The 15,532-nt window shown below is 31.2% G+C and overlaps 1 protein-coding gene across 1 annotated transcript in view; it reads right to left on the bottom strand.

The window, feature by feature from the left end:
* Positions 1-5,792: 5,792 nt before the first annotated feature.
* LOC107456971 (uncharacterized) overlaps positions 5,793-15,532 on the bottom strand; it is a 60,911-nt gene continuing 51,171 nt past the window's right edge. The window contains exons 3-4 of the mRNA XM_021146400.4: positions 7,963-8,120; positions 5,793-6,364 (exon numbers count right to left, since the gene is read on the bottom strand). Coding sequence (XP_021002059.3) covers positions 6,209-6,364; positions 7,963-8,120 — 314 coding nt within the window. The 3' untranslated portion in view covers positions 5,793-6,208. The remainder of the gene's footprint in view (positions 6,365-7,962; positions 8,121-15,532) is intronic.

The following is a 15,532-nucleotide window of genomic DNA, read 5'->3' as shown; positions in this document are numbered from 1 at the left end:
CTTCAAGAAATACGAGCAAATAGTACCCGCTGTCCGACCGATATTCAAGAATGTGCTTTTGGGTACAAAAAGGTTGGTTATCCTTAGACTAAGTTATACTACCGTCTTGAAATGAATCATTAGCACTATGTCAACTGCAAGGATAGCCTAATCGGTAGGACATTGGACCCATGTCCAAGAAGTCGTGAATTTGATTCCGCCTGTCAAAAACTCCCTGTGTAGTAAATGGCGATTGGTGCACACTAAATCTGCTGGGTCACAAAGTCCTTCATGCTAGAATAAGAAATTATTCCTCTGAAGTGTTCTGAATTAGAAATTGATCATTCTCTGGTTCAGATCAAAATTGCGATCTGTGGATGAATGAGTGGGTCCGTTCTATATACGGGCTGTGATGCTTGCGTGGCTGAATGAAGTCGTGTTCTTGGCCATAGGTGGCGACACTGAAAAACAAGAAATGAGCCCCCTGTTTCACCAAGCAGACTTGCCGATATTAGCAAGGGACATTAGAAACAGCAACAACAGGTGTTAACTATGTAGATTTAGATAATGTTAACTATTCATTAATATTATCTTAAAAAAATTATTGTTTGGAGAAAAGAATTTAAAATCTTTAAAATGTTTTGATTTTGTAAATGTTGTACTTTAAAAAAATTGTGGCAGAATTCAGGACATGTACGTGCTCGTAATATCTATGGAATCGAAAGTGCGGTGGTCGGTCACGGAGCAGTACTGGGGGTAACCTGAGCTGGGTACCGCTCATTCGGTCACTGAGCAGTACCCAGCTCAGTGATCTGGAGACAATCTCCTTCCACTTCAGATCAGTGTCTAAATTGAGAAATTGGCCTTGTGAATGACTGGTGCTGCCATCTCTCCCTAGGATTCTGATAAAAATGTACTTTCACCCTTGCGGTGGCGTAGCATAATTCACAAGGCCAATAGCTGGCGAGCCTGACTTATCCATTACATCATTAAAAACTGCAACAACTACAAAAAAATTGTCCATTTTACTAGTCATAAAGCCAAAGAAATAATTTATATGAAATGTACATTTTAAGGCAATACTTAAAATTTAAACACATTTTTACATTTGCATTTGTGCAATTTTTACATATAAAAGAACTTAAGTTCCCATAGAAAATTGATAATTTCTTGCATAAGAATTTCAAAAACATAGAAAGTATTAACTTTCTATGCTTTTAACGTCGCAGAAAAATTTATAATGAATTTAAATTTTTTTTCAGTGCATGATTAAAATTACTTCTTAGAGAAATTTAACACGTCATTAATCAAAGAAAAGCAATTTAACTATTTTTATTCTAACTTAGCATTTTATTTACATTTTCTAGATTAGCTTTTAGACTGCAAAATATCTTAATATCTACGTTGACATCGCTAAGGAGAATACGTCTTAATGAGAACGAAGAACAAAAGTTAAACTTCAATTGGGGATTCTTTTTAAGTTTACACTTCTATTCTTTTTTAATTTGTCTTCATTGTAATGAACAAAGAATTTTAATCAATTCCAATCTTTTTTTTTTCTTCAAACAGTGATAAAATAGTGCTTATACATTAGAGCCACTTTAAATATTGATCGCTAAATACTGAGAAAGGATAAACTAGAATAAATAAAAGCATTCTATTGACGTTTTGAATTTTGATAATTTTAAATTCATTATAGAATGCTTTTATTTTTATTATCAGAATCTCTTGTGTGTTAACATTTAATGTATCTAGTATACTAAAATAATTTAATTGAAGATACTAGTCTGTTAATATTTTAAGAATACAGATTCTTTTCAAATAATGGAGGACCATATTAGTTAGCAGATTGAACTTAAGTTATGCGTGTTTTGAAATGTCCATTAAACAATGACTCAAACACATTCAAAACTCTTTTTATTAATATAATTAGTGAACTTTTATGCTGTCAAGGAAGTGTTAATAGACTACTGATAAATTATAACTCATATTCACTCTTGACTCTTTTAATTAATGTAATTTACGCACTCTGAAAACAATTTCTTTTCAAATAATGGGAAATCATTTTTATAAGCAGGTTGAACTATAGTTGTGCGTTTTTTTAATGAGTGATAAATTATGACTCGCATTCACTCTTGATTCTTTTAATTAATGTAATTTACGCACTCTGAAAACAATTTCTTTTCAAAAAATGGGAAATCATATTCATAAGCAGGTTGAACTATAATTGTGCGTTTTTTTAATGAGTGTTAAATTATGAGTCACATTCACTCTTGATTCTTTTAATTAATGTAATTAATTCACTCTTGTGCTATCAAAGAAGTATTAAGGAATAACTACTAAATGACTCATATTCGCTTTTGACTCTCTTAATTAATGTAATTTACGCATTCTGAAAACAGTTTATTTTCGAATAATGGGGAATCATATTCATAAGCAGACTGGACTAATAGTTGTGTGTTTTTCTTTTTAATGAGGATTTTATTATGACTAATATTCACTCGAGAGTATTTACATGAATGTAATTTAGACAAGAATATAATTTATGCCTAATGAATATAACACAAATGAATATAATTTATGCCTTATAGTCTCTTGAAACTGCATTAATTTATTAAATAATACTATTAATAGTAATTAATAATCTTAACGCTAACGTAACTTATGAACTTGTTCCCCATGGAGAAAGTGTTCAAAATCCATTGTTAAATTATCACACTAATTCATTTCTGATTGTATTAATTAATATTTTTATTGTATTAATTAATTAATATTTTATCTTGCAATAGTTAGGGTATTATGAATTATGTTCACTGGAGTGATTATATTATAGAGGATTAAACTGATTGGGTATTTTCCTGCATTAGCTACTACTATGTAAATATTTAATTAAAAAAATTCATATGATTTTTTAAGTAGTAATACAGAAGTTTATATAATGTATTATAATGGGGAGGATTGAAACAAAATCTAACAGAGGTGACAAATTAGTTAGTGCTGACGATACTTTACGTTACGAAATCTGACACAAAAACGTATTTTCTCTGAATAAACACATAAATTTTATGATGGATTCGGATTTATGACCCCTAAAATATAAAGGGTATCCGAAATCTGGGAACTGGAGAGTATTTTAATTAATATAATTAACGCAGTGTTCAGTCTAGAAACTCGTATAGAATCACTGCTAAATTATAACTCATAGTCCCTCGAGACAACATTAACTAATTAGATAATAATAACAATATTAGTACTAATGCAGATTGAGATCTTCTATCGACAAAAAGACAGTTAAATTAAGAGTCATATTCACATGAGTTTCTTTTTATAAATATACCTAACTTACGCACACGCGTCCTGCATACAAAGTGTTAGAAATTGATTGTTAAGTTATGACACATATAAACTCTCTGATAACTATTGGGTAATAAGGGGGCAAGAAAAAATGATACATTTTCCCATTAAAGAGATAAAATCATGCAGCAACAGAAGTTAAAGTTATAAATAGTAACTGAAATAAATTTTAGGAACTAGATCATGACTCAAAACAACAAATGATAAAATTAAATAAGACGATAAAATTATCCTTATCAATTTTACGTTTTGTAAATAACGCAACTAAAACTAATTTAAGGGATTTGAATGCAAAACACATAATCAATCAAAGACTTGAAATGGAATAAATTAATATCTAAGGTGAGAAAAATATACTTATTTTATTGAAAGTTATTAATTTACTTCATACGCAAAAAGTGAAATTAGCATTAAGGGGTCCTAACTTTTACTGCCCTAATGACAATCTCTTGGGACCCAGATTGCAGCTAGCCCTTATTATTTTGAGGGTCAGAAATCCAAATTCATCTTAGAAAAGGTATGTTTATTCAGAGAATGTATGTGTTTATGTCTCATTTCGCTACTGAAAATATCGTCTGCCCTAATTAATTAGCATATTTGAAATCAGCCCTTTAAACCTTTAAGAATGAGTCCTAGAACGGGAAGATTCGATCATTAGATCAAAAGGTAATTCGGGGTGGTCAGTTTTTTTTGTGTGCACTGCACACGTTCTTTAGTACCAAATATACCATGTCTCTTTTATGTAGAACATTACCATTGAGTTAAAGAATAAATGCCCAACAACTTTTTTATACGACAATATATTTGCTAGCTTATTGCTCTTATTAATTGAAAAAAGAGTTTATTGCACGTTCCTTAATATTTAATATATTTCTATTCGTTGTGTTAGATGAACTCATTGATCAACGGAGACGTGGTAGCATATATGAACTACGTCTCCAAATTAGTATTCCTGAAGTTATCTGAAACTGCATTTACAATTAGTTTATTGATAAGCTTTAAAAAGATGTTTCTAGGAAACTAAATAATTTAAAATCAATTAAATTTTGATATAAAAAAAATAGGTTACGGACAGAAAATCGAAATTGTTGGAGAAATCGTACATATTCGATTGGAAGAAAAAGAAAAATATAGTTATGCTATTACTGACAATGATGCATGATCAACTTTGGTAATAGGTGCTAATTTAAATAAAAAATAATAATCTATGTATTAAAAAGAAAAATTAATGTAGAAATGGTAGAGGTTTGTAAAAAAATGCCAATCTGTTTTTCTGTCGGGTAATTCAAAAAACAACAGAAGTGCTCCACCATTGATTCCAAGAAAAGTGGCTAGACAACTATTTTCCTTCTATTGCTGATGCTATGAGCTCTAAAATAGAGTTGCAAAAAACTGATAAAAGAATTTTTTTTTAAAATTTTTGCTTACAATATAGCTTTTATAAAAATATATAGCTTACTATACAAAGATGCCAAATATATTAAAATCTCAATTCTGAATTTTTTGTCGTTTATATTAATTTTCAATTGCACGACAGTACTAAAGCCAATGATGCTTAAATAATTTCGCTTGCAACTGGTATTTGAAGCAAAAAAAATTTTACTAACAGTACTAAATGAAACAAAATTAATGGAGCAATGATACTTATTCATTTAATTTTACAGAATAGTAAAAATTAGTCGTTTTTTTAGGCCAAAAATGATTAATTAATTTTGGTAATGGGAACTATTGGTACTATGAAAACTGGTGCACGTTTAATAGGAACCAAATATACTAATATAGGAACAATGTCTTAAGTTTATATATTTGATTAAGATAAAAACTGCATCAATACAGTACAGTTTTAATATAGATGGTACGGAGAGAAGTTCTTACTCTCCTGTAAAGGAATAAGTACCGAAGAAAATTGCTTGACTGTGGTAAATTTTGACTATCAAGAATGATACTGAAAACACTTACCTTTATTTTGATGGGATGATCTGCTAAAAATGTGTTTTGCTTAATCTAATAACGCGAAGTCACCGGGAAGGACAAAATATGTTAACAAATAAAAAAATTGGAGTTTTCTTAGATCTATTAAGTGTGTTTTCATAGGAATTAAAGTTTTGTGTCTGATATCGTAATTTTGTTGACTATTAATTCATTTTTTTCCGAGCATTCATCTAATTTAATAACGAAACAAATCCATAATATTTTCTTACATTTTTAGCCACAAACCCCCTTGAAATATTTTGCTTTGATTTCCTTACAATGAATAGAAATTCACTTCAAGAATTAAAAAAAGAGAAATACAAAATTCATGTACAGAATCGTTTACGAATTTTAAATTGTTGTTTTAAAAATACACCAACGCTATTTTGAAATTGCGCATGGTTTTATCATAATTCAAAAATAAAATTCTTTATATTAAGAGACTGTAATATTTAAATACATTTTTCATTTGCAAATAAAAACACATCTAAAAATAATATTACTTTATTGAAAAAAAGAAAACAACACAATAAAGCTATTCAAAGACATTTCCATTCCATATCGAAGAAACATCAATTTTTAATAACTTGCAACCTATAAACACTAAAATTCCTTTTTTTTTTTTGCACGCCATTTTCAAAATGGTTGCATGTTTTTGAATTCTCACTAGCACGCGAAACACTTATTTAAAATTATCGTTTGCAGTAGGTCAAGATATTCTCGCCTCCAAAAATATCGTTTTACAGCAAACTAAGGAAACAATATACCATCGGATGGATGGCAACACGTGAAAAAATCAGATGTAGCCGAATTAAAGCAGCGGGATAAATTATCCCAGACTTATCGTGAGCAATAACGCAACGATGCATGATGAACGATCGCCAAAATAACCTCGTTTATTTATTTATTCCCCGCCATTTTGACGTGTGTTAGTTCTGATGGGGTTATTTCGCTGGTAACTGGATGTGGATGGATGGTTCGGCATCGGCATCGTTTCTTCACTGTCCACTGAAAATGAAGTGTCCAGTTCGGGAGAATCTCTATCTTCAATATTCTGTGGCTGAAAGCGATAAATTGGAATTAGATATAGATATATTAATTAGATGTAGATGCATACTAAAAAAATAGGAAGAATATTATACTCAATTAAAAACGCTGTGAATGAAATTATGAGTTTGAATGAAGTATAATCGAGATTATCACGGTTACATTAAAACACGGTGTCAATAGTTGCTTTTTGGTTTTAAGTACAATAAAAAATCATCATCATCATCATCCATTAAATTTTTTATCTATGCAAAATATAATTTTTATTGGGTATTTATTATTTTTTATTATTTTCTATAAAAATAATTTAAAAAAACTTTGAATTATAAGATATACAGTTTTTTTTATCATTTTAAAGAATATATTTTGTATTTTGTTACTTTTATATTATTTTAAATGATGCAAAAAACTGTATACCCTAAAATTCAAAAATATTTTTTTAATTATTATTATATAAAATAATAAACTAGAATAAATATTTACTAAAATTCATCTTTTGCATGGTTCGACAGCCCAGGGTGGGCCTTGGTCTTCTCGAGAAGTTAGAGTTCTCAACAATAAAAAATAAAATTCTAAAAAAAATGATCGTAGATACTAAACAGTAAAGCTTTTTTGAGGACCGCATAAAAGTAGTGCTGTGGTCTATAGTGCTCATGATTCACTCAGTTCAATGTAGACTGTTAGAAAGATGTTATAAAATGTTTATTTGTTGTAAATGTTGTGTTTTGTTTGTACCACAAAGAACTTCTATCTTTCAAAAAAGGAATAAAATCTAAAAACTCGAAAGATACGTATTTTAATGGTTGAAACACAAACTTTAACAAAATTACACGTGGCTGAAATAATATTTTTAAAAAATCATTTAACATAAAAAAACATCCTGATATAAAATAGCGCATAAAATGTTTCACAAGTTAATTATAAAACTATTTTATAAGCAATGCGGAATATCTTATTTTAAATTTCAATACAGATTAAATTTAAGTTGTTGTAGTTGTAGTTAATTTACGTCACAATACAGCTGCACGATGGGCTACTGGCGACGGTCTGGGGAGCACCCCTGAGGATGATCCGAAGACATGCCATCACAATTTTGATCCTCTGCAGAGGGGATGGCACCCCCGTTTCTGTAGCCCGATGAACTGCACGCGAAGTCGAGCACTTTACGGTAGAACAGTTTAACGAGGACCAATACCGCACACCCTCGGTCCCTACGCAAAGATATTTAAGTAAGAGAGAGGGATTGCTGTCATATTCCATAATCTATGTTTCTAGCCTCTCAGTCATGTGATTTACTATTTATTTTCAAAATATAAGTTTTTTTTAAAGTTTTGTTTTAATGTATTTCACTTTTCTCTATAGTTTCATGCATAAGATATTTAATATCTCAGTTATAGTATCGCTTTATAAAATAAATGATCTTATTATAAATTATCTAAGGATTGCTAGTAAAGATTGACGAAAAAGCTGAGATTGATGTTATGTTCAAGTTTTTGCACAGATTTAAAATACGTAAATAAAAATTTAATGTCGAATTTATGTCTTCACGATTATTTGTTCGAAAGGAACTATAGAACTATTAATAAGTATAAATATAAAAAAAATACTTACGTTCGGAAGAAATATATTATTGTGAATATATGTGTTTCCCGCAAATGTCTCATCAATATACTCAGGGGTAAAATTCGTAACCCTTTTTTTCTGTCTGTCTTTATTTTTCCCCCGCGAAGAGCTGAACTTAAATTGATGAACAGCAAACACGATAGTTCCTATAATGAAAAAAAAAATATTTATTCAAAAGAGTACTTAAAGGAAAGTAAAGAAGGTTTAAATCCTTTCCATTAAAGATAAACAAAGTTATCTAGGAATAATTAATGTGCCGCATTATTAGATAGATAGGTACTTTATTTACGTCGCACTAGAGCTGCACAATGGGCTATTAGCGATGGTCTAGGAAACACAGAAGATATCTGATGTGATGAAGATATCCTTGAAGATGATCCGAAGACCTGCCATCGCAATTTTGATCCTCTGCGGAGGGGATGGCTCTCCTGCTTTGGTAACCCGACGACCTGCGAGTGAAGTCGAGCACTTTACGGTAGAACGGTTTAATGAGGACCCATACCGTGCACCCTCGATCCCTATGCAGACTGATCAAAGTGGTCACCCATCCGCTTACTGACCGAAGTCAGTGATGCTTGACTTCGGTGCTCTACTGGGAATCGTGTCTTTATAATGAGTCCACTGCGGGATGCTGGATTATTAAAGAGCAACACTAATGTACTTGAGCTGCGATAGCTCAGTGTTTAAGGGATTGAACTGTCATTGTGATAGTTTGGGGTTCGATCCCCAGTAGTGACTTTAAACCCACAAATATCAGTGGGTACTAGCTTGTCTCGAAAGTAAAGACGGTCTGTGAATTCTGATAACAGTATTTGCACAATCCCACAATCATGCCGTTTGAAGCCGTAACCTCCATGACTCCCCTAGTCGTTGAAGGGAATGATTTACTATTATACTTAGCTGCTTAGTCAAGCATCATTACGTATTGTGAAACTTGTCTTAACAATTTAATTATATTCCATTTAGCGCATTCCAGATTACTCTTGCTAAAACACAACATTCTGTAGTTATGTTGAGAGTATTTTTGACATCATTTTAAAAAAACATTAGGAACATTTATACTTAGATTAATTTGATATTTCCTGGTATTGGCTACCGCTTTAGATATTTAATTAAATGTGGATATTATATATGAATAATTTTATTATTAATATATAATGGGGAACACAAATGTCTCGTTTTCCATTATAAATATCAAAAATGAAATTATAAAGTTATTAGGATAAATTACCAGGACTATAGAGTTATCAGGATAATATTTATGTTTAAATGACAAGATATCATTAATTTTTTTTAATTTATATTTCCCAGAATTTAAAAAGTAAAAAATAAATGAACAAATAAATGCTGCAACCACTTTTTAAAAAATCTGTGAAAGTTGTCGTAATATTTAGCTCATTCACATTAAGTTGTTTCTATACATTTTTGCATCATTTTTTTTATACACCGAAGAGCCATTACCTAATGACGACCCTCCATCTATAACAATGAGCTTGCCCAGGTTTTCATGGTTTTTCGCCCAGGAACAATGTTTTCATGGGGCACATTAGGACTCATAATGCTCATAGAATACCCTGATGTCTGTAAGCTACTTGAACATAGTTGCAGACCAGGTTCACCCATTCATGGCAACAGTTTTTCCTGCGAGGGATGGTGTTTACCAACAGGATAATGCAACATGTCATAAGGGTTGAATCGACGAGGAACATACCAGTGACTTTCAAGTCATGTCTTGGCCCCCAAATTCACCTGACCTTCAATAGAGCATTTGTGGTCCTACTTGGAAAACCAAATTCGTGCTGCCACGCTACCCCCTCGCAATGTAAGGGAATTGCAGGACCAGTTGGTGAGCGTTTGGTATCAGATACTTCAGACTACCTATCAGCACCTTGTGGAATCAATGCCACGGTGGGTGCTAGTAGTTTTGAGGGCTAAAGGTGGTCCTACATGCTATTAGCAGGGTGGTCATAATGTAATGGCTCTTCGGTGTATATAAAAAGTGCAATAATGAAAAAAGAAATAGGACACTTGCAAGGAATTAAGTGTTCATATTATAGAGGATTAAACTAATTTGGTATTTTCTGGCGTTAGCTACTACTATGTAAATATTTAATAAAGAAAACTATTCATATGATTTTTAAGTAGTAATACAGACGTTTATATAATGCATTATAATGGGGAGGATAATTAAATAGTGCAAATGATATCTTACGTTACGAAATCTGACACAAAAACGTACTTTCTCTGAATAAACACTTAAATTTTATGCTAGATTCGGATTTCTGACCCCTAAAATATAAGGGGTAGCCGAAATCTAGGAAATGTGGTTCTGATATTTTGGTCAAGAGAGTGGTCTAAGGTTTGCACCCCTTAATGTTGATTTTACTTTTTGCGTATTTCACCGTATCTCTAAAACTCTTTAAGCGAATTGTACACACAGTTAAATTTTTTATCTATGCAAAATATAACTTTTATTGGGTATTTATTATTTTTTATTATTTTCTATAAGAATAATTGGAAAAAACTTTGAATTATAAAATATAAAATTTTTTTAAATCATTTTAAAGAATATATTTTGTATTTTGTTACTAAAAATTATATTATTTTAAATGATGCAAAATACTGTGTACCCTAAAATTCAAAAATATTTTTTAATTATTATTATATAAAATAATAAACTGTAATAAATATTTACTAAAATTTATCTTTTGCATGGATTTTCATTTGGATAAACGAATTTTGTAATCGTGTGCAAAAAACTTTCAATTCGCTTCTAGAGATATAGAGATATACACAAAAAATAAAATTAACATTAAGGAGTCCGAACTTTGGTCCACTCTTCTGATTAAAATATTATGACCATGCTTCCCAGATTGCCGGTACTCCTTACATTTTCGGGGCAAGAAATCCGAATCAATCGAAAAAAAAGGTTTTTTTATTCAGAGAAAGTACATTTTTATGTCTGATTTCGTAACTTAAAATATCGTCTGCAGTAATTAATTATCATATTTGAAGTTACCCATTCGCAACTTTAGGATTGATTTTAGAAGGTGAAAATCAGATCATTAGTTGAAAAGTCATTCAGGGTGGTCCGTATTTAATTTTGAGCACTGTACATTCTCTGAATTAGCATGTCCGTTTTCGATAGATTTTAATCCTTAAAGTATAGAAGGTGATTACAATCTGAAAAATATATTCTAGTAGGTTTGGCAAGAGAGCGCTTAATAGCAATTGCTTTTTTGAATATTTTACCATATCTAAGAAATTATTAAAGAAATTTTAGACATTTTTATGCAGAATTGTATAACTCGTTTATCCAAAGAAAATTTTCTTGCAAAACAAAAATTTAAAAAAATTTTATTATTTAATTTAATAACTAGCGGATATTCGTTCTTCGCCCGGGGTGAATAAAAAAAGGCATAGAATCAATAAAACAGCACTGAGAAACACTACGAAATTATGCTCTAAACCGAGAGGCATATGCCGACATAATTAAAGAACTTGATGGAAGAACCAGGTAAGTGATATTTTTAGGGGAATTAATGAATCAGAAAAAATAACATAATACGGTAGCATCAGTATGAGTATGTTTAATGAAACAGAACTGCTTTTGTCTTTACTCTATTCTTAACATAACTAATCTGCATTAGATTTTAGTATGCTTGCATGATTTTTATTTCAAATTAGGCAGAGGGAAATAAAATAAAATAAAGCAAAGAATTATGAATCCCATTTTTTTCTTAGAATTTAATAAGTATTTTGGAACACGACCATTTCTCTATTTCACCTTAATTTTTCTGTTGAAATATTTATAAGTAATGATTGAAAAAAATTATTTTAATTCTAATTCATTAAAATATTAATACACTATCTTTGCTACCACTGGAAAAAATATTTTCTCAAACTACGTAAAACCAATTGTAGAATTTTTATGAAAACTGCACTAATTATCATAATTCCAGGACTATATATTATCGTCAGTATACACTGCCATCTGTGAATGGCGATTCCTAAGCTGATTCCTCATTAAATTTTCCTCCATTAATTTTGCTTTTTATTACATGGCTTATTTTATTTCAATTAATACATATCGAGCAATGGTGGCTCAGAGAATAGAGTGTTTGCCTTCTAATGAGTATGAACCTGGTTCGATCCCAGCGATGGCTGGTCGATACGAATTCCAAACCAGGCTCGCACCGTGCACAGCGCTGACGTAAGATATCCTGAGGGGTAGATGGAATGGGTAGAGTCCCCTTGCTGTCAGGCTGACCAAGAAAGTTTTCGGGGTTTTCCTCTCCCTATAACGCAAAGGCGGATTAGTTCCATCAAAAGCTCCCCCACGAAAGCAAATTTTTTCCGATTCTTCATCCAGGAGTTCCTCTGTCTTTTGGTTTGGGTCCAAAATTAGAAAACTATGGATATCAACATAGGTAGTCGTATAATCAAAATTGGATCGGCTGTTCGACGACGGTTATAAAATAAAACATCGAAGTGTTTTTTGAGTAAAAGAATGAACCAAGTGCATTTGTCAACAATCATTTGGTAATGAACCTTATGAAGCCCAAAAACATATTTAATTTGACAGTAAATCAATACAACATTAGAGCAAGCATTTTAAATGGGTATTAGTAATTCACCAATTTCTCTTATTAGAAATAAATGCAAGGCGCTATTTTTCTTTTTTATTATTAACGTATATACTTTTACTCTAATTTAAATTTACTTTAATTCTCTAAATTGTCCCTTAGAATCTCAATCTACTCAACTTTTCATATATAGACAGCCCCTAAATTTGAATTTTTGAATGTCCTTCAACATCTTCAGTATGTTCAAGGACCGTCTATTAAGCTGTAAGTAGGTTCATAATAACATCCCAGAATTCTTTATGAGAGATAAATCTGTTCTTCTCTGCTATCGATTTCTTCTTAAGTGTTAGACACAGCATACATATCACGCAAAACTATCACTTGTCTCTGTTGGAGTATTTTATTTAAATTATTCTTTAAATTGGAAACATCTGGTGTTTCCATTGCACCATTTCGAACAAATATTTCATTGCAGACTGCATTCAGATTTTAATTTGTTTTTATCGCTAGTTGTTAAATTTTTGTGTTTAATAAATTAATTTAAGAATATCTTTAAAGTACTAGGGCACAAGCATTTGATATCGATCACATTTCTGAACGAATCTAAATTATCAAGTTGTAAAACTAAAAAATAAATCAATAATCTAAATAAATATAATTAGAAATTTGATTCCCAATAATCCATTTTAATTTATGGTTTGTATCAAAAATAAAATATTTCCAAAATAAACCGAACCTAGTCAAAAGAATTTTCAAATACATGTTTCATATTTTTTGAAACTATTTAATGGATCAATATTTTCTTTCCCTGCACACCTAATAGTAGAATTTGGAGCTTTTCAAAAATAGAAATTTTCTTTCTTTTTCTATGATTGATTTTGTTCTAAGCAAATTAATATTATCATCGTTAAGCAGCCAATCCATATAACTTTTGCGGCCATCAATCTTCAACTCAGTGGACTATGTAATTTTCAACATTACTCAGAAGTTCAAATAAATTAGGGTTTGGTGTAAATTCGGTAGGTAGGTACTTTTCGCACTAGAGCTGCACAATGGGCTATTGGCGACAGTCTGGGAAACTTCCCTGAGGATGATCCGAAGACATGCCATCGCAATTTTTATCCTCTGCAAAGGGGAGACCGCCCCTGCTTTGGTAACCCAACAACCTGAGCGTGAAGTTGAGCACTTAACTGTAGAACAGTTTAACGAAGACCGATACCGCGCACCCTTGGTCCTTACGCAAGCTAATCAAAGTGGTCACCCGCCTGCTTACTGACAGCAGTTAGTGATGCTTGACTTCGGTGTTCTACTGCTGGGAACAGTGTCTTTAAGATCAGTCCACTTCTAGACTCAAATTACTAAAATATGTAGAAAAATGTACAGAGAGTAAAAAAATAACATTCAATAATTAATTCGAGAATTGTACAAGATTAAACTTGAAGTAAAAAGTACCATGAAGCACCTTCTGCAGGCCAAACAAATGCAAATACAGAATAGAAATTTGACGTACTGAAAAAGTACTGACGTACTGAATTTAAGTAATTAAACGAATTCTTTTTGACAGTTATTGCAATTTTAAGAACTTCTTCGTGATTTTGTTCTTATTTTTTTGCTATAAATAATGACTTTTAATCCATTGTAAATTCGCCTTCGTAGAAAACATTTTGTGGGAACTTACCGTTACATAGGTAAAACCACGAAAACTTCCAACAGTTTGTCAGACACAACCAGTATTCTAAACCCAAATGCGATCTACAGGTTGACACAAACGCGTACTCTAAGGATAGTATCGAAAGCAGTATATGAATCAATCATAAATAGGGGATTCAATATTGAATCACGTTATTGGGGGGTTACATCACTATCCCCTCAACTATGAAGACTCTAGCACACTAATGCCTTAGTATTAAATCATATTTATACCAAAATTTTATTGACACCTAACTTTCAAAGTTGGCCGATAATATTAATTTAAAAAAACATCAACCAACGTTCATTGGTTGACAAGCATAAGTGAACGGGAGAATGCGCCCCTTGCATTTAATTCACTTTTATTATCATCATTATTGTCGTCGTTGTTGTTATTATTATCACTATTGTTATTATCATTATTGTTATTATTATTATAATTATTATTATTATAGTTGCTATCATTATTAAGAAAGAGCGGGTTACTACTGTATGTAAAACTTTTTCAACACTTTGTCGTGGTAGCTCAAAGAATAGAGAGCTCGCTTCCCAATGAAGTGATCCAGGTTCAAAAGTTAACGACGGTTGGCCGATTTGGATTCTGATTCGTAAATATCCAATTCTCTTTCGTAAAAAATCTTTAAAGATAGACGGAAGATGGGTTTGAATCCCCTAGTAGCTGGGTTAACCAGTGGCCAAGTCTTGGGCTATATGGTTAAGGGTTTTTCATAACCTAGGTACATGCTCAGGGCTTGGATGAAAGAAAAAGAAAAAAAAAAAGTAGCTGGGTTAGCCGTGAGAAGTGTGGGGCGTTTTCCTCTCCTCGTTACGCAAATGCAGTTTAGTTTCATCAAAAAATCCTTCACAAAAGCTAGTTAGTCCAAATTCTTAATCCGGGATTTCCGTTGTATTCTGGGTTGGGTTCAAAATCATATGGCTAAATGGAGCATTGATAATCGGAAAAATGGATTGGCTGTTCAACCCCGTTAATAAAATGAAATAAAAACACTTTAGACTGTAATTTATAACTTTTCTTAACCGTTTATGCATTTTTTTTTATTTGATACTTTTCGTTGAAATTTTTTACGTTGACGTATTTAAAAGTAACGACAGAAAAACAATATATAAATTCATAAACTAATTTAATTTAAATTCTTTAGCAATTGATAGAACTAAGGGAACTCTTTAACTAATTTCGCACAATTTGTGTCCATTTAAATTAAATAATATATAGAATTTCGTTGTAGTTAAGGGAGTAAAGAGATCATAATTTGCAAACGAAT

This window comes from Parasteatoda tepidariorum, chromosome 5 (assembly GCF_982258835.1).
Source record: "Parasteatoda tepidariorum strain Cologne lab strain chromosome 5, Ptep-v5.0, whole genome shotgun sequence".
Classification (NCBI taxonomy): Eukaryota; Metazoa; Arthropoda; class Arachnida; order Araneae; family Theridiidae; genus Parasteatoda; species Parasteatoda tepidariorum.
This window is presented reverse-complemented; position numbering and strand designations above follow the sequence as displayed.